A 20,365-nucleotide genomic window follows, 5' to 3' on the forward strand; every position below is an offset into this window, starting at 1 on the left:
GGATAGAAATAGGTCAGGTTACAAGCCAAGTCAAACCAGGGAGTATGCACACTAACAGAAAACACTGAGTCAAGACAGAAACGGGAAAACAGAGACACAGGTTCAGACAGCAAACACAGCAGGACCAATCAGAGAAACCCAGAGTCAGCTACAGCAGCACTAGGCAGAAACTATAACTGACATGAACTGCAGGACACAGCGGGGATAAATAGCCAACCTGAACCCAGACTGGATCATAACAGGCTGAGAAAAGTTAACCCCTGACATGATCAGACCGGGAAAAGGGGAGACAGGACTCAAAACCCAAACTGGATCATAACAGTACCATTCCAACTATTTATCTCCATGGGTTCTCATTGTATGTTTATTTGCATTAGGATTCAGGAAGTATATATTTATTAACATATGAAATATTGTAAATGTAATAACTGAGAAGATCAAATCTGTGCTTTTACATACCTGTGCACTCCACTATTGCACATTATAACATGGCATGCTCCAAGCCGGTTGCTAAGTTCTGAAGACACTGAGAGCAGACCTACGCCTGAGGCACTGCAGGCTGTGTAGGCGCATGCTGCTGTACGCTTTGAGTGTATGAATGAATCCACCAGCCGATACAGTTCATCCAAAGCATTGAGCGGCCTCATCAGCTACAACATGGAGACAGAAAACAGGTGATTATCTTGTAATATGTGGCAGTATACGTCATACATACAATACATGTGAACGTAAGGTATTGTAGTCAGAAAATATGTAGACCATGGAGACATTGAACTTACTGATTGTTTTATTCATGGAAGTATACTGAGATGATGTTTGCTATGTGACATGATTGCTCAAAGCAGTCACTGGTAAACAAATGTGCGTGGTCAGCAACAATATATAGGTAGGAATTGAAGTGATAGGGCTTTAAAAATCCTATTCCACCACTACAATTCAAGCAGGATCCATGAATTCATATTTTATAATGGATAAATGTGGCAAGACATGTTAAAGAATCAATATTGACTCTTATGATTGCTAACCACAATAAGTGGCACTAGAGTTTAAGTGGCCTTCTTACCTACAAGTCTTATTTTGCTGGCTTGGCACTCTCCACAAGGAGAAACATATTCCTTAAACCATCTGTCAGAGACCTCTCATCTAGCCAAACCAGAACTTTTGCTTTGCACTTTTGAGGAGCAGACACCCTGAAACATGTATATCTGTAAATGGAGTTTCTGGTTTGCCTTCTTATTCTAAATCATGTAACAAACATTGTAAAAGGGTCTATATTGATTTTTAAGATTTCTTCATCCATGTAATGGCACTAGTTTTCTCTTCCACTCTGAACAGGCTATTTATATGATACAGAATAATAATCAATGATCCTCTGTCATGAGGGTATCACATCCCCCTGGGATTCTTGGAGTTAGAAGGTCACTACAGGCAAAGAATCCCAGATCCTCTTTTGAGAAGGTATGACTCATGTCCCATTTTAAATGTATTTCCTTTCCATCAGAGCTGAAAGGGTTAAGGACTCATTTCATGCTGGCTGGGAATACACAGCATTGTTGATCTCAGCTGCCGCTGCTGATATAATTTTTCTCCCTACAGACACTAGGTTTGTGCGTTTCTTCCCTGCCGGTAAAATAATATTCTTCCTGGCAGTGTTGAGTTGTGTAATGTTGGAGTTCAGAAGTGTTTATCTCCTCGTCCTTATTCCTATTTAGTTTGTTTGTTCCTCCCTTTCCCTATCCCACTCCCTATTTTTGGTGAGTGTTTTGTATGACAGTAGTTTCCAGTTACCCCTGTCTGTCTTTGTGTCTTTCACTTACATTTCTGCCCCCTGCCTCAAGGGGTGTGGAGGGAACAGATTAGGGTTTAACAGAAGCATAGTAAGGTAGGAGACCAAGGCCTCTCTACCATCAAGAGTACCCCTGGGACTGGTCTATCTAAGATCCCAGTTTCAGGGACAGTTTTTAGGTCCCTTTTCATTACTTCAAACCATCACATCATGACATCCTCAATCCATTTTCAAGCCAGCAACTTTAACTTGGGGTCTCTGTAACCAATCTGGTATTTTGTCTAGAGCTACATGACCACTTCAGCTGCGATACTTTTCACATGGCCAAAAATGACATGAAGCTGGTGGTACATCATAATTTAAGTGAACATGGTAAAATTGCCATCATAAAGTTGCTGCAGCTTCAACACACAAGAAGCAAGAAATCCACATCTGCTGGACTCTTTGTAACTTGCATGTCACGGTAACTTGATGGCTGCAATGCCACTTATACTATTGAGGTAAGAATCATTGGCAAGGTGTGATCTTTTGCTATGGGACATGCAATGTGGTCATGTTCGCTGTATAGCCCAATCCTTCAGTTGGTAACACAGTGTTGTGCGAAGGTTGTCAGTTTCTCACATACGGAACAAACCAAATTAGTCACTTTGTTCACATGTTCGTATTTCATCTACATAACAGCTTATCATGTTATTGTGCATTAAGATAAAAAACATGATTGATTAGTTATTTGGTTGATTAGGCGAGTGCATTTTTGTGTTGCCATAAGGCAAAAAAAAAATCGGAAAAACAAACTGGAAATCCCCCTTATTTTGGTGAATTTTTAAAGATCAACATTTTGTGTGAGTTTCCCATAACAATAGAAATGTCCTCCATATTTATTACCCATTAGGCCACTGTGGATTACATTTACCTATGGGGCTGACTTACTTTTGGTTCCCTACCAACCATGAAAGTAGAACTAGCAGAACATCGCACAAGCATGCTTAAACAATTGATTTCGGGAACCTGACACATTTCTTCAATAGAATGGAACAAATTGCGCGGGTTTAGACTGGTTTTTAATATCGGTATTACATTGAGATCTGAATATATATGACTTCTTATCATGCCATTACTCTAAATTGTGATATGTAAATGTTATCCTCATTATAAATGATTTACCTTATCAATGTATGCAGCTTTCGATGTGGTATTTGGAGGCAGATTTGTTTTATCCAAGTAAAAGGCTCTAAAAAAATTAATGCATATTAGACATGAATATATTGAGAGAACTAAAAAAAATGACAGGTGGACAGGTTTGTGCTACTGTAATAATGATATAAAATTGGAGTAGTGAATCCAAAGCAGCAGTTGGATGATCCTATACCTGGGCTGAAGATGCTGCTTGTTGTTTCTCTGTCCCTGTGACTAAATGACCCTTATAAAGTAGACTTGCTTGTTGGCACCATCTGGCATCCAGCACCTTGGGCACTTGCCTTGCCCCCTTATGTTTAGTTATACCTCTGGGTTAACAACCCAAACACAGAGAGAACATACAAACTTCATTCAGATGTTTTCCTTGGTTAAAATAGAAGGCAACAGTTCAGTCATAGTGCTGCTCTTTTTTCCATGAAGGGGTATCCCCAACTCCAACATTCATTCTATCCCAATATGTAGTAGGAGTAATAATAATAATATTAGCAAATACCTCCAATTAGAAATGTAGTATAGTTCTTCTGATTCATTATGCTGTTTTTGCCTCATGGTTAGGTGTCGTAACCATGGACACTAAAGCTACTGCAATGCCCTGTACATAGGGTAAAAGACATAGCGAGTCAGAAGAACTATACTCTACATACCTACTGGATGAACGATGGCTATACTCAATGATCTGGCAGATGTCAGAGGCACGAATGATCAGGCATGCCGGATTTTAACATGTCCAATCTTTTATTTTTTCCAAATATCAGATGCACAGAAGGAGTTTGTCACTGTCCTATTTCCCGCTCTCATTTGCGAACATATACATGTCAGACAAACAAGTGTTCTTTTAAGTATGTGGCCAGCTTGTAATGTTTTTCATATCTCTTCATCTATTCAATGATGTGCCTTATCACATACGGAATACTGTAAAGCATCGTATTAAAGAAAAAAAGAAAACAAAGCTCGCACATGCGGTGTTTGCTAATAGTGACTAACTCCAAAGCCACTCACAATATCAATAATCAAAATGCTTTACATAAACACTTTAGAATATTTGTTCTAAAGAATTAAAGAAAACCTGTCATCGGGTCAATAGTGGACAGTTCTTAGCCTTATTCTAATCCCGAGGCTTCCTATAGCATTCCATTTTATTTATCAGCCATGCAGTCTCCGAAATATGGACCTTTTTATTTAGTGCTAATGTTATGGTATTTTCCAACGGTGAGCAGCTCGAAGGATTCTCTGGGAGCACATCTTTAGTCTGCTCTGCATTATTACCCTGTCGTCAATTTCCCCCTGGGTAAGGACCATCAAAATTAGCACTAATTAAAAAGGCCAATATCTATGGAACCGTAAGGTGGTTTAAAAAGAAAACAAAAAGAGAACACTCAGGGGAGCAGCGGGAAAATGAGAACAAAAACTGTGCACGACCAACCCTCAGTTCAAATGTATTTGTGTGTTTTTTAGTATTTATTTTAATGGCTGTTAAACAGATTATCTTGGCAGCTTTTTTCCATTCATGACAAAGTATTCTGCATAGTACTTTAAGTGGTGGCAGGTAATTTTGTACTTTGTAGTTATGACACATCAGATGGCCTAATAACCAAGGACCTTTGCAGTCTGATAATATTAGCCCTAAGCTGTATGATTTACATTTGCTGGTCAAAGAGAGGTAGGTCCCCACGTCATTTTATTTATTAATTAAACAAGTTAAACAAAGCTAAACACCCTGCTATCCATCCATCCATTCATCCATGCATCTATTATGAGGATTCTGACTGTAATTTGACTGTACTTGGCTGATGAAATTTGGTGGTTCCTTTGTGATGTGTGCGTAAAAACTTTCTCGCACCCATTGACCTGCATTGGCGAGTGGGGTATGATTCTCACATCCACTTGCAGTATGCTGCGATTTTTTCCTCAGTTTGATTACAGCTGAGGAAATACCGTATTTTTCAGACTGTAAGATGCACTTTTTCCCCAAAAAAATTGGGAGGAAAATGGGTGGTGCGTCTTATAATGCGAATGCAGGCTTACCGGGGGGTTGCTGCAGAGGTTTGACGATGCTGAGGTGGTGGGCAGTGCGGAGTGCACCTGAGCAGGGTCCCTTCTTCAGGATACCGGTGGCAGAAATGTGGCGATGCCACGGCCCGGTGTCCATGGTGAGAAGAGCCGAGTGCATCATTGGTTTCCTGCGGCCATTTTCCTGAAGCCATCGGCCGCCGGAGGCTTCAGGAAAATGTCCGCTGGGGTCCACGCGTGCACAGATTTAAATCTCAGCAGCATTCGGCTTCAGGATAATGGCTGCCTAGATCTCAATCTGTGCACACGTGGCACAGATTGCTCCTGCTCCATGCTCTGCCTCACCGCCGACACCAGACCTGCAACATTGCACCCCGGGACTGCAGCATTGCCCCACTTCTGCCGCCGCCGGCTTCCTGAGGAAGGGACCATGCCTTCTGTGACCCTGCTGTACCACCGCTGGCCCTCAGGTAATATATTTTAAATTCGAACAATAAGACGGCCGCCCATCTTATAAAAAAAAATTTTCTGCTATTTTCCATCCTAAAATTTGGAGTGCGTCTTATGGTTCGGTGCATCTTATAGCCCGAAAAATACGGTACTTGCAGATGAGCACTGATTCACTGTATAACAATGGTCAGAGTGCAATGTGATGTTTTCTCGCTTTGAACTTGTATCGCCCAGAGGTCACCCCCATGCAGGTCACCGGATAGTGTTGGATTCAGGGGGTCATGGGGATGGCAGGCATGCCCGATGCCTGTGCTCTGGGGACAGTGAAAAAGGGATTAAAAATAAAAAGCTGAAAAGGAAAATAAAAATTAAAAAGAAGATTTCGTGACGCCAGTTGGAGTGTTTGGCTGTAAGATGGCCGGCACTGAAGATGATCCCCGGGGAGTAGGTGATGATGGCAGTGCAGATATTTAACCCCCTCGAACTAGGGCTGGCCCCCAAGGATAATGATGGAAGTAGATGGTGCAGAGTAATAAGGCAGGAGACAGAGAAAGTCAGTTTACCATTTACTGAAGTCCAGATGCAGTTTCAGAGGATGGAATACAACTCTCACCAGATATATAGTCTGCTCTGCACGATGGGAATTATCTCCCTCTTTTTTGATTCAGTATAAACTCCCAGCTGCTCTAATCCCTTCTGGGACAAAGGTTTCCTGGAGTCTGAAACTTCCAGTACAGCCACGTACTCACTGTGTTTTCTCCCCTGGCCGCCAGCAGCGTAAATCCCATGTGAAGCACATGTTTGTTCTTGCACAATCCCCTCACTGATTCTCTGTTGCTATGGAGCTCCTGGGATAAACACTTCACTGCTGGATATGAAAACCACACAGCATCTCAGCTTACCACCCGACTCTGGAAGCCTGGATGGTCTGGGGGCTGATACCCTGATCCTTCTCAGCACTGTCCCTGGAGAGAGAACATGTCTCTCCTCCATGAACATTCTCCATTTTCTTTTCACACACTGTCTCCTCACAGACTAACTCTGCCCTTCCCCTCCCAGTTAGGGTATCTCTGCAAAGCTCTAAGCTTCAGACAGAGTATGAGAGTGAGGTAAATTGTGTGGGCAGATGTCCCCAGCAGAGAAAGCATAACTCCCATCATTTACAATACACATATAAAATAGTACATGTTTGACCATTTTGTGGCGACACAGACACAGGGCGCCACACACTCGTCCATTTTATATGCTCGTATGAGCGAGCCCAAAAGCTGCCAATCTGTGGTGTGATCGGAGTTATGCACAGCTCAGCATTCAGAGATCTAGTTGATCTGCAGCAGAAAAATAGTGATTATAGCAATATGCTGTTATGCTGTGCAGAGATTACATTGTAAGAAAACCTGGTGACAGATTCCCTTTAATCAAAAAATGATTGTGGTGTTATGGTTTTAAATCAAAACGTTCACCCCTTGCACACTATCCCAGATACAGAGAATACTATCCCGGATAGAGAGAGAGTACATTTCTATGCACTTCACTTAATTACAAGAAGCATATGCTGCCGGGTTAATCACATTTTATGAGAAATTCCTAATGGAAATGCTGGCTTCATGCCAATATCGACTGCAGAATAGGAAGCAAGGTTTTCAAAGTGTTTCTATAATGGTAAAAGAATAGAATAGATTACTGGAAGCCTGACAGGAGATTTATTCTGCCTGAAATACAAGCAGCATGAGACCGGAACAGCCTCAATCGTTACCTCCTTTTAGAGACAGCAGTTCAAAAAGGATTCAGATATGGGGAGAAGAGTCAAAAGAGCAGTAGTGTACGGATTCCCACAGCCTGGCTTGGCGTAATTACCAGGGGTCCACCATGTCCACCTAGTGTAGCTAAATGAGGACATGACAAATGCACGATTACCTCATTCTTCACTATGCCCATATATTTTCTTCTCTCTTTCCAATGATTTGCATTCAATTTCTTATTGTCTTGTTAACTCACTTGTTACATTTTCCACCATGATTCTACTGTGACTCCATGTCGGACCTCAACTTGCCAGGTCTCACGGCATCTGCTGTGCCTACGATCCTGGTAATGACTAGACATGAGTGGATCAGGCAAAATTTGATTTCACCTGTTCATTCCAATTTTCCCTGGGAATCTGATTTACAGAGAAGTTATTCTCCACAAATGTAATGTCCCGTATTACATAAACATAAAAAAATGCATATAAAACATTTATACTCCCCTTAATGCTCAGCTCGTTGGCTCCTCTACTCCTCATCATCACATGTCCGGTCCTTGTCGCATCTTCTCACCCCTATGAGTGCTGAAATGCCCACCTCTTACGCCAAGCTGGTAATTAAGTCTTTGATTAACCCTGGGAGGGTTGTGCGCCAGCACGCGAAAGGCCACGAAGTCACAAAGTCATGTGGTGCACTGTGGACTTTGGATTTCAGCTGTTGTGTTGACAGTAAGAAGATGCAATGAGGACCAGAACGGTAACAGATAGGAGTGCAGGGGCCAGAGAAGTGCTTGATAAAGTGAGAACTGTTTATTTTACATTTTTTAACCTTCTGATGGGTGTTTGTGGATCAGAGAAATAGTGGCCATTTAGCAACACAGATTTGTGGAATATTTGTGTAGAATTCAATTTCACTCCAATATATATTCTCACCTCTAGTAGTGCCCTATGAGCAGAAAACAGACATTTTACAATTGTCACCAAGAGCGATGTTCCTATATACAAACCCACTTAGATTCCACCAGTTTATAGAATGGACTGGTACATTCTATAATTCAGTTTGTAAGTGTAAAAAAATATAAAGGTTATGATCCTGATTCATTTTAAATTTCCACCTTTTTTATCTACTTTTTGATGTTTTTTCCACTTGTAGTCGCTAAACATTGGCGCAAATGTACTCCAGTCACTCCTTGGAATGATTTTATCTACACCTGAAACTAGCACATTTTTGCATCATTTTAGCATAACGTGCAACTAATTGTTACAACAAAGGTTTAAAAAAAAGGCTACTTTGAATTTTCCAAAAACTTATGAACCATGTACGCCATTTTGAATAATTTGGTGTAAAAATACAATGAATGCCACAGAACAAAAAAAAAAGGGAGTAAAAAAACCCTCTATAAATGATGAATCATGTATGCACCCATAAAACCCAGCCACAAATTACTAGACACATAACACGAGCCAGATTTGATACTGCGATACCGACAGCTCTTCTTATACTTCATATTCATGAATTACGCTATGTTTCTCAGTTTACTGCAGGACCCAGGAATATTCTCTAATCAGAGCTATAAATCTTTACCAAGACAGATCTCTGATATATCCTCGGCCGGGCTACACGTCATAAAGTACTCTGTGCTATGTATAAATACATACAGTAAATGTCCCTCATCTATTTACTGCTCCCACTGGCATTTTATTAAGACAAAGTGAATCCATGGATTTTATAATTTAATTCTGAGCGCATTAAACGGATTACTTTCGGGAGTAATAAGTAAATTAATTGTAAAGATTTCCTCCACTTTGACTTTTAATTTAAAAGAATCATTTTTATTGTTTTCACAAACGTAAAAGACGTTAATTTATCTCCAGAATGTTTAGTTAATCAGAAGAGCAACATCCTTGATGTGCATGTCGAGGTTCTCATGGGGCCTTTTAGTAGTAAAGAATCCCTCGTCACATTCAGAGAACTGGGGACAGCTCTCCTCTTGTAGTCTTATGCATTTCATTAAGAATGTTCACACTATGTTAAGTTCTCATTAATCTTTAATATTTAATCCATTCCTTACCAGAAGCTTAACCAAGGCCTGTTCTAGGAACTTGAAGCCCACTGAAAACCCAAGTCTTAAAGAGAAGCTTACTAGTGCCCAATATTTAATAGAATTACAACTAAAAAGATGTAAAAAAAAAAGTTAAAACGTAATAAAACATTAAAGAGGCCAGCTAAAAGTCAAGAGTGGCCAGATTGTGCTCTTATTTTACTCTCACTGCTTTACTGAGTATTTAAATTTTTGTCATTTGTAAATTCGTGATACAATTCTACAGCTATGTGCCGTTTTATTCAGAACTCATTTTTATGAAGGGGTTATCCATCCTTAGGATACAAGTCCACAGTAAGTCTCTATGATTGCAGACTTCGGAATCCACATAGCACTCACTGTGAAGATTCTCTGGAATGGTGCAGAATGCAGCAGGTGCGTGACCGCAAGTATGCAATTTGCATGCTTGCGGTCATGTGCCAACTAGATGTGTGTGACCTCGCTCAATATAAAAGAATTGAGCAAGGCTGGACACGTCTAGTTGGAAAGTGTCGGAAAGGGTAAAAATTGCAGTCACATGACCACCTGCTCGAGTGTTTGCAGTGGAGAATCTTCACAGTGTATGGTGCAATGATTCACAAGTCTGCAATCACATTCGGTGACTGCACACTTGAATTCTAAGGCCGGACAACCTCTGTAAAGCAAAACTGTCATCTGGATTTTGTGAAGTACACTACAGGCATTATCAGGTTGGCACAGTTACACTAATTAAAATGATACCTGGGTTGATGAAATCTGTCTTGTGGTTCTTGTTTAATCTGTATTTGCAGTGTTCAGTTAATGAGATTCCCGTGCTTTGGGATGGACCTGCGGACGGTCCTTTATTTGATGCTCTGTTCATCCTTATGGACTTAAATCATGGGTCACTGAGCCTTAAGTGACCTGCTTTTTATTTTAAATACTTAGCTTGTGCAGTTCATATTGTGGTCTTTGGAAAAAAAGAATGAAATACAGCAAAATGGCACCGGCAACGGCGCATGCACAGCAGCATCTGTCGCAATACATGATACTGAACATGCACCACTAGCAGCGCCATGTTGTTGGAGGAAAAAAAAAATTTGCTGCAGAAAAATTGTGCCAGTGGTGCATGCGCAGTAGAATCTATCGCTTGTCAATAGATGCTATTGCACAAGCGCTGGCGTCATTTTGCTGGAGGAAAAAAAATTTGGCTGCAGCAAAATGGTTTTGATGGTGGCGCTTGTGCAGTAGTATTTATCGACAAGTGATAGATGTTACTGCGCATGCGACACCGGAGGCGCCATTTTGCTGTAGTTACACCTATATGAACTGCGCAAGCGCAGTATTTAAAATTGGAGGCAGGTCACTGATGGTTCAGTGACCTGTCATTTAAGCCAATAAGGATGAATATAAGAACAGACCACCAAAAAAAGACCAGCACGCAGGCCCACTGCAAAGCACGAGAGTCTCATTAACTGAAAGTTGCAAATACATATTAAACAAAAACCACAAGACGGATTTCATCAACCCAGGTATCATTTTAATCAGTGTAATGGCGTCAACCTGACAGTGCCTGTAGTTTACTTAGCAAAATTCTGCTGACAGGTTCGCTTTAAGGGGATGTGGCTCCCAGGATTCTCTGGAGGCACATTTTTAGGCTGATCTAAATAATTACTCTATGACCACCGCCCCTTTGTAAAGACGACAAAAACTTACACTAAATAAAAAGGCTCATATCCTCAGAATCATATGGCAGATTTAAAAAAAACAAACAAATAAAAACAACCTATTTACTCAGGTGACCAGCGAGAATAAAACAAGTTTAAAAAAATTGAAACTTTTGAACTGCTGATGACAGTGATCAACAGATACAACCGTGGACAAAATTGCGCTGTTTCCCAGAGTTTCCTACATAATTCCCAAAGATTTCCTGGGATTACAAAAAAAGGTTGCTGCCTATCTTAGAAAATGTACACTTTTGTCCATGGCTGTATCTGTTCCTGTAGCACATCCTCATTCCATTAAATGGGACCGAGCTGCAATACCAAAACCAGCCATTTACAAATGGAGCACTGCCTCAGGAAAAAAGCAGACATATTTTTTTCAAGTCCTGGACAACTTGTTAACGAGCACTTGTCATTACTTAACCCATCATGAACATCTTGTAGTGTCCCCACCATGGCCAGTGCTAGGCAGCAGTGGTCTATGTCTCGTTAAAGCTGCAGACAAGCAAACAGTGACCTTCACAGAGGCAGCAATAAGTGGTTTTAACAAGTTTGTATCATTTTAGTACATTTTCCACTCTTGATCAAATTTTGTCCATTCTCAGAAAACATCTTAACCCCTTCCCGACCTATGACGCCACGTAGGCGTCATGAAAGTCGGTGCCAATCCGACCCATGACGCCTATGTGGCGTCATGGAAAGATCGCGTCCCTGCAGGCCGGGTGAAAGGGTTAACTCCCATTTCACCCGATCTGCAGGGACAGGGGAAGTGGTAGTTTAGCCCAGGGGGGTGGCTTCACCCCCCCGTGGCTACGATCGCTCTGATTGGCTGTTGAAAGTGAAACTGCCAATCAGAGCGATTTGTGATATTTCACCTATTATAACGGGTGAAATATTACAATCCAGCCATGGCCGATGCTGCAATATCATCGGCCATGGCTGGAAATACTAATGTGCCCCCACCCCACCCCACCGATCGCCCCCCCAGCCCTCCGATCTGCCCGGTACACTGCCCCGCTCCCCTCCGTCCTGTGCTCCGCTCCCCCCGTGCTCTTGTCCGCTCACCCCCGTGCTCCAATCACCCCCCCCCGTGCTCCAATCACCCCCCCTGCACTCCGATCCACCCCCCCGTGCTCCGTTCCACCCCCCGTGCTCCGTTCCACCCCCCCGTGCTCCGTTCCACCCCCCCGTGCTCCGTTCTACCCCTCCCGCATTCCGATCCACCCCCCCATGCTCCGATCCCCCCCCCCGTGCTCCCCCCCACCCCATCATACTTACCGATCCTGCCGGGGTCCGTCTGTCTTCTCCCTGGGCGCCGCCATCTTCCAAAATGGCGGGCGCATGTGCAGTGCGCCCGCCGAATCTGCCGGCCGGCAGATTCGTTCAAAGTGCATTTTGATCACTGAGATATAATCTATCCCAGTGATCAAAATAAAAAAAATGATAAATGACCCCCCCCTTTGTCACCCCCATAGGTAGGGACAATAAAAAAATATAGAATTTTTTTTTTCCACTAATGTTAGAATAGGGTTAGGGTTAGGGGTAGGGTTAGGGTTAGGGCTAGGGTTAGGGGTAGGGTTAGGGCTAGGGTTAGGGCTAGGGTTAGGGCTAGGGGTAGGGCTAGGGTTAGGGGTAGGGTTAGGGTTAGGGCTAGGGTTAGGGTTAGGGTTAGGGCTAGGGTTAGGGCTAGGGTTAGGGCTAGGGTTAGAGTTAGGGCTAGGGTTAGGGCTAGGGTTAGGGTTAGAGCTAGGGTTAGGGCTAGGGTTAGGGTTTCAGTATGTGCACACGTATTCTGGTCCTCTGCGGATTTTTCCGCTGCGGATTTGATAAATCCGCAGTGCTAAACCGCTGCGGATTTATGGCGGATTTACCATGTTTTTTCTGCACATTTCACTGCGGTTTTACAACTGCGGTTCTCTATTGGAGCAGTTGTAAAACCGCTGCGGAATCCGCAGAAAGAAGAGACATGTTGCGGAATGTAAACCGCTGCGTTTCCGTGCAGTTTTTCTGCAGCATGTGTACAGCGATTTTTGTTTCCCATAGGTTTACATTGAACTGTAAACTCATGGGAAACTGCTGCGGATCCGCAGCGTTTTCCGCAGCGTGTGCACATACCTTTAGAATTAGGCTATGTGCACACGGTGCGGATTTGGCTGCGGATCCGCAGCGGATTGGCCGCTGCGGATTCGCAGCAGTGTTCCATCAGGTTTACAGTACCAAGTAAACCTATGGAAAACCAAATCCGCTGTGCCCATGGTGCGGAAAATAACGTGCGGAATCCGCAGATGAAATCCGCACAAAAAACACTGGAAATCCGCGGAAAATCCGCAGGTAAAACGCAGTGCCTTTTACCCGTGGATTTTCCAAAAATGATGCTGAAAAATCTCACACGAATCCGCAACGTGGGCACATAGCCTTAGGGTTAGGGTTGGAATTAGGGTTGTGGTTAGGGTTGTGATTAGGGTTATGGCTACAATTGGGATTAGGGTTAGGGGTGTGGGGGGGTTAGTGTTGGAGGTAGAATTGAGGGGTTTCCACTGTTTAGGCACATCAGGGGTCTCCAAACGCAACATGGCGCCACCATTGATTCCAGCCAATCTTGTATTCAAAAAGTCAAATGGTGCTCCCTCAATTCCGAGCCCCGACATGTGCCCAAACAGTGGTTTACCCCCTCATATGGGGTATCAGTGTACTCAGGACAAACTGCGCAACAATTACTGGGGTCCAATTTCTCCTGTTACCCTTGTGAAAATAAAAAAATGCTTGCTAAAATATCATTTTTGAGGAAAGAAAAATGATTTTTTATTTTCACGGCTCTGCGTTGTCTGTGAAGCACTTGGGGGTTCAAAGCGCTCACCACATATCTAGATAAGTTCCTTGGGGGGTCTAGTTTCTAAAATGGGGTCACTTGTGGGGGGTTTCTACTGTTTAGGCACACCAGGGGCTCTGCAAACGCAACGTGACGCCCACAGACCATTCCATCAAAGTCTGCATTTCAAAAGTCACTACTTCCCTTCTGAGCCCCGACGTGTGCCCAAACAGTGGTTTACCCCCACACATGGGGTATCAGCGTACTCAGGAGAAACTGGTCAACAACTTTTGGGGTCTAATTTCTCCTGTAACCCTTGGGAAAATAAAAAATTCTGGGCTAAATAATTATTTTTGAGGAAAGAAAACGTATTTATTATTTTCACGGCTCTGCGTTGTAAACTTCTGTGAAGCACTTGGGGGTTCAAAGTGCTCACCACACATCTAGATAAGTTCCTTTCGGGGTCTAGTTTCCAAAATGGGGTCACTTGTGGGGGGTTTCTACTGTTTAGCCACACCAGGGGCTCTGCAAACGCAATGTGACGCCCGCAGACCATTCCATCAAAGTCTGCATTTCAAAACGTCACTACTTCACTTCCGAGCCCCAGCGTGTGCCCAAACAGTGGTTTACCCCCACATATGGGGTATCAGCGTACTCAGGAGAAACTGGACAACAACTTTTGGGGTGAAATTTCTCCTGTTACCCTTGGGAACATAAAAAATTGCAGGCTAAAAGATCATTTTTGAGAAAATAATTTTTATTTTTTATTTTCATGGCTCTGCGTTATAAACTTCTGTGAAGCACTTGGGGGTTCAAAGTCCTCACCACACATCTAGATAAGTTCCATTCGGGGTCTAGTTTCCAAAATGGGGTCACTTGTGGGGGGTTTCTACTGTTTAGCCACATCAGGGGCTCTGCAAACGCAACGTGACGCCCGCAGAGCATTCCATCAAAGTCTGCATTTCAAAACGTCACTACTTCATTTCCGAGCCCCAGCGTGTGCCCAAACAGTGGTTTACCCCCACATATGGGGTATCAGCGTACTCAGGAGAAACTGGACAACAATTTTTGGGGTGAAATTTCTCCTGTTACCCTTGGGAAAATAAAAAATTGCAGGCTACAAGATCATTTTTGAGAAAATAATTTTTATTTTTTATTTTCATGGCTCTCCGTTATAAACTTCTGTGATGCACTTGGGGGTTCAAAGTCCTCACCACACATCTAGATTAGTTACTTTGGGGGTCTAGTTTCCAAAATGGGGTCATTTGTGGGGGATCTCCAATGTTTAGGCACACAGGGGATCTCCAAACGTGACATGGTGTCCGCTAATGATTGGAGCTAATTTTCCATTTAAAAAGCCAAATGGCGTGCCTTCCCTTCCAAGCCCTGCCGTGCGCCCAAACAGTGGTTTACCCCCACATATGAGGTATCTGCGTACTCAGGACAAACTGGACAAGAACATTTGGGGTCCAATTTCTCCTATTACCCTTGGCAAAATAGGAAATTCCAGGCTAAAAAATCATTTTGAGGAAAGAAAAATTATTTTTTATTTTCATGGCTCTGCATTATAAACTTCTGTGAAGCACCTGGGGGTTTAAAGTGTTCAATATGCATCTAGATAAGTTCCTTGGGGGGTCTAGTTTCCAAAATGGGGTCACTTGTGGGGGATCTCCAATGTTTAGGCACACAGGGGCTCTCCAAACGCGACATGGTGTCCGCTAACAATTGGAGCTAATTTTCCATTCAAAAAGTCAAATGGCGCTCCTTCCCTTCCGAGCCCTGCCGTGTGCCCAAACAGTGGTTTACCCCCACATATGAGGTATCGGCGTACTCGGGAGAAATTGCCCAACAAATTTTATGATCCATTTTATCCTATTGCCCATGTGAAAATGAAAAAATTGAGGCGAAAAGAATTTTTTTGTGAAAAAAAAGTACTTTTTCATTTTTACAGATCAATTGGTGAAGCACCTGGGGGTTTAAAGTGCTCACTAGGCATCTAGATAAGTTCCTTGGGGGGTCTAGTTTCCAAAATGGGGTCACTTGTGGGGGAGCTCCAATGTTTAGGCACACAGGGGCTCTCCAAACGCGACATGGTGTCCGCTAACAATTGGAGCTAATTTTCCATTCAAAAAGTCAAATGGCGCTCCTTCCCTTCCGAGCCCTGCCGTGTGCCCAAACAGTGGTTTACCCCCACATATGAGGTATCGGCGTACTCGGGAGAAATTGCCCAACAAATTTTATGATCCATTTTATCCTATTGCCCATGTGAAAATGAAAAAATTGAGGCGAAAAGAATTTTTTTGTGAAAAAAAAGTACTTTTTCATTTTAACGGATCAATTTGTGAAGCACCTGGCGGTTCAAAGTGCTCACTATGCATCTAGATAAGTTCCTTGGGGCGTCTAGTTTCCAAAATGGGGTCACTTGTGGGGGAGCTCCAATTTTTAGGCACACGGGGGCTCTCCAAACGCGACATGGTGTCCGCTAAAGAGTGGAGCCAATTTTTCATTCAAAAAGTCAAATGGCGCTCCTTCCCTTCCAAGCCCTGCCGTGTGCCCAAACAGTGGTTTACCCCAACATATGAGGTATCAGTGTACTCAGGACAAATTGGACAACAACTTTCGTGGTTCAGTTTCTCCTTTTACCATTGGGAAAATAAAAAAATTGTTGCTAAAATATAATTTTTGTGACTAAAAAGTTAAATGTTCATTTTTTCCTTCCATGTTGCTTCTGCTACTGTGAAGCACCTGAAGGGTTAATAAACTTCTTGAATGTGGTTTTGAGTACCTTGAGGGGTTCATTTTTTAGAATGGTGTCACTTTTGGGTATTTTCAGCCATATAGACCCCTCAAACTGACTTCAAATGTGAGGTGGTCCCTAAAAAAAATGGTTTTGTAAATTTCGTTGTAAAAATAAGAAATCGCTGGTCAAATTTTAACCCTTATAACTTCCTAGCAAAAAAAAATTTTGTTTCCAAAATTGTGCTGATGTAAAGTATACATGTGGGAAATGTTATTTATTAACTATTTTTTGTCACATAACTCTCTGGTTTAACTGAATAAAAATTTAAAATGTGAAAATTGCGAAATTTTCAAAATTTTCGCCAAATTTCTGTTTTTATCACAAATAAACGCAGAATTGATTGACCTAAATTTACCACTAACATGAAGCCCAATATGTCACGAAAAAACAATCTCAGAACCGCTAGGATCCGTTGAAGCGTTCCTGAGTTATTACCTCATAAAGGGACACTGGTCAGAATTGCAAAAAACGGCAAGGTCTTTAAGGTCAAAATAGGCTGGGTCATGAAGGGGTTAAAGTAAAATATGTTCAGCTTTTCATCTCCATAAAAGTGTTGCTTAAAACTACAGGTACAGGTAAGTGGCAGATTGGCAGAATGCTGTGTACAGATTGTTGGCTTGATGCATGGTAGCATTGCCATTGATGTCCTAGTTAATCCATATGCTAGAGATTTTATACTTGTGGCAGAATGTATTTGGATACTTTTGAAAAATGTTTTTCTGTAATAGAAGATGAATATATTACTGCATTGAAATCTTGACAAGAGATTGGCGAACCTGAACAGTAAACACCTACAGTTCAGGCACAGACAGCTAACATGGACTACACGAGGAAGTCCATGTTGCTGTTCGCGGTCGGCCCCCTGGACACCGGGTGTTTGTCACGCAGCAAACACTGCTTCTGATCGGCGGTAAAATCATCACCGCCAGTCAAACAGCTGCGGTTCCTTCACTGTCAAATGACAGCGTGAGCACGCAGCTATGATCGGAGGTATAAAGTTTACCTCCAATCATTGGTGTTGGCTGATGGGACTACTGCTCCCATCAGCTGCCACCTGCTGTCGCTAATAGCAGTGAGAACAGGAGTGGCTGATGGGAGTACTCATCAGCCACAGCCTGCTCTGTAAATACATAATTTAAAATAGACATGGTGTGGGTTCCCCTGTATTTTTGATAATAGATGCGCATTTTCTGGGCGACTGTGGGCTACTATTTTTAGGCTGGGGGGGGGGGGGCAATTCCATGGCCCCTTTCCAACCTGAGAATACCGGTCCCCAGCTGTAAATTATTTAATTACAGGGCAGGCGCCAGCTGATGAATACTCATTGCTCTCGCTGTTATTATCAGCAGCAGACGTTTGCTGATGGGAGCAGTAGTCCCATTAGCTGACACCAATTACCGGAGGTAAACGTTATACCTCCAATCACAGCTGCATGCTCCCGCTGTCTTTTGACAGCATGGGAACCGCGGCTGTCTCACCGGCGGTGATGATTTTACCACCGATCAGAAGCTGTATTTGTTGCGCTGTCAAGCACATGGCAGCATGGGAAACACTGGAACACTGGAACATCCAGCATGTTTCCCATGCTGCCATGTGCTTGACAGCGCGACAAATACAGCTTCTGATCGGTGGTAAAATCATCACCGCCGGTCAAACAGCCGCAGTTCCCATGCTGTCATTAGACAGTGGGAGCATGCAGCTGTGATTGGAGGTATAACGTTTACATCCGGTAATTGGTGTCAGCTAATGGGACTACTGCTCCCATCAGCAAACGTCTGCTGCTGATAATAACAGCGAGAGCAATGAGTATTCATCAGTCGGCGCCTACCCTATAATTAAATAATTTACAGCTTGGGACCGGTATTCTCAGGTTGGTAAGGGGCCATGGAATTGCCCCCCCCCCCAGCCTAAAAATAGTAGCCCACAGTCGCACAGAAAATACGCATCTATTATCAAAAATACAGGGGAACCCACACCATGTCTTTTTTAAATTATGTATTTACAGAGCAGGCTGTGGCTGATGAGTACTCCCATTCAAGTGAAAGGGGGCCGGGTTCATGTACTGTTCTGGTACCCAAACTGTTTGGCCAAACCCGCCAGACCATCCAGATGTCTGCCCATCTCTAATCTTAAAGGAGTTCTTTGAAATTGAAAGATTATAGGGGTTGTTTGGCGTTAGGGTACAAGTCTGCAGTCACTTTATGTCACTGCAGACTTATGAATCCTCATAGTGAGTGGCATATGTGTTGTGATGATTTTCTGGTGCTGGCGCCGGGAGAGGGCGGTCATGTGAGTTGCATAATTCTGGTCACATTCCGACTAGATGTGCCCATTCTTGCTTAATGCACTTGCATTGAGTGAGCCGTGCACGTCTAGTCGGCACGTGACAGCATTTATGCAAATCATATATATTCAGTCAGCCACTGCAGCACCCGATGCCAGCACTGGAGAATCCTGACAGGTTGCAGTGCGCACTCTGTGGGGATTCACAAATCTGCATTCACATAGAGTGACCTGATGCCATAGCTTAAAAAATACTGTATATGGTGATAGAATACTAGAGTGCCATACACAATGTAGTGGCTATTCTTTATTACTACAGCTCAGCTCCAATTCCAGTGAATGTGATCTGAGCTGCAGTATATGAGCATTGCTTGACTAAGCCAAGTGACTGTAATTGGAAGTTGAGAGAGACAGGTCTGAGTTATTACAGAATGTCTCTCTAGTGTAATGTTATGGGGCTGCTAAATTACAGGGTCGCTTTCCATTTACTACCGGTTAGTAAAGCTAAAACATCTTTCATCATCAGCTTAAGGAGTCAGAAGAAGCAGAAGACATGAATGGCTGCAGATGAGCGTAAATCACTGGAAGACTCACCTTAGCTTCTGATTGTACTGTTTAACTTTCTCGAGTGAAGCAGCATTAATCTGGGCCTGAAATTCTTCAATAGAAACATTATCCTTGTAATAATAGCCATCCATACTCTCCAGAGCTGAAATAGGAAGAGATATTGCTCTTATTTTTTCTCCATTGTAGTCTGGAACATTGCACAGTTTCATGCTATTCTGATTTTATGGTCTCGGTGAGATTTTTAAGATGAGCAGCCATCAATTGTAGGGATCATTAAAAGAATAGACATGGAATGCAAGAAATAGGATAACATCTATAGGCAACTTATCAATGAAATGTGCTAGAATATGTAATGTCCAGAGACGGCTAATAATAAAGATGAATATATAATTAATCATTTTATGTCACTTGCACATCCATACTCTACACTTGGTCCAGCCATATAAACTATGGTTGCAGGATTTTTTTCACGGAGTTCACAGACCTTTTGATACCCTTTGTAAACAGTCCTATTAGGTCAAGTTTAGGTATTTAAGGCTCACAACATGTTTTAACATCCTTTAAAACTGTTTGAACGGCATTAAACAAGATGGTGCCACCTTATGCCTATCCTGTAGCACCCTCTTGTCATAGATGTGCACTGCACAAATCAGAAAAAAAGATCTGTTCTTATCCTGTTTAACAACAGAATAATTAGTCTCCTTTCAAAGCTTGCTGCCAAGGCAACCGGCCTCCCTAGGGTCCCAGAGTGGCTGGTTACCTAGGTAAGGAGTGTGCGCCTCTACTAGGCTCTATGTTTTAGAACAGTGCTCCCCAACTCCAGTCTTGTAGAGCCCCCAGCAGACCATGTTTTCAGGATTTCATGAGTAATGCACAGGTTATGACATTATCACCAGGGCAAAACTAAAGAAAGTCTGATGCCAGACTCAACTTGTGAG

At 42.8% G+C, this 20,365-nt stretch overlaps 1 protein-coding gene across 1 annotated transcript in view; it reads right to left on the reverse strand.

The window, feature by feature from the left end:
* The window catches only part of PREX2 (phosphatidylinositol-3,4,5-trisphosphate dependent Rac exchange factor 2), a 762,305-nt gene that overhangs the window by 136,802 nt on the left and 605,138 nt on the right, over positions 1-20,365 (reverse strand). The window contains exons 35-37 of the mRNA XM_069731466.1: positions 19,455-19,569; positions 2,951-3,017; positions 460-650 (exon numbers count right to left, since the gene is read on the reverse strand). Coding sequence (XP_069587567.1) covers positions 460-650; positions 2,951-3,017; positions 19,455-19,569 — 373 coding nt within the window. The remainder of the gene's footprint in view (positions 1-459; positions 651-2,950; positions 3,018-19,454; positions 19,570-20,365) is intronic.

The sequence above is a fragment of the Ranitomeya imitator genome, chromosome 6 (genome assembly GCF_032444005.1).
Source record: "Ranitomeya imitator isolate aRanImi1 chromosome 6, aRanImi1.pri, whole genome shotgun sequence".
Classification (NCBI taxonomy): domain Eukaryota; kingdom Metazoa; phylum Chordata; class Amphibia; order Anura; family Dendrobatidae; genus Ranitomeya; species Ranitomeya imitator.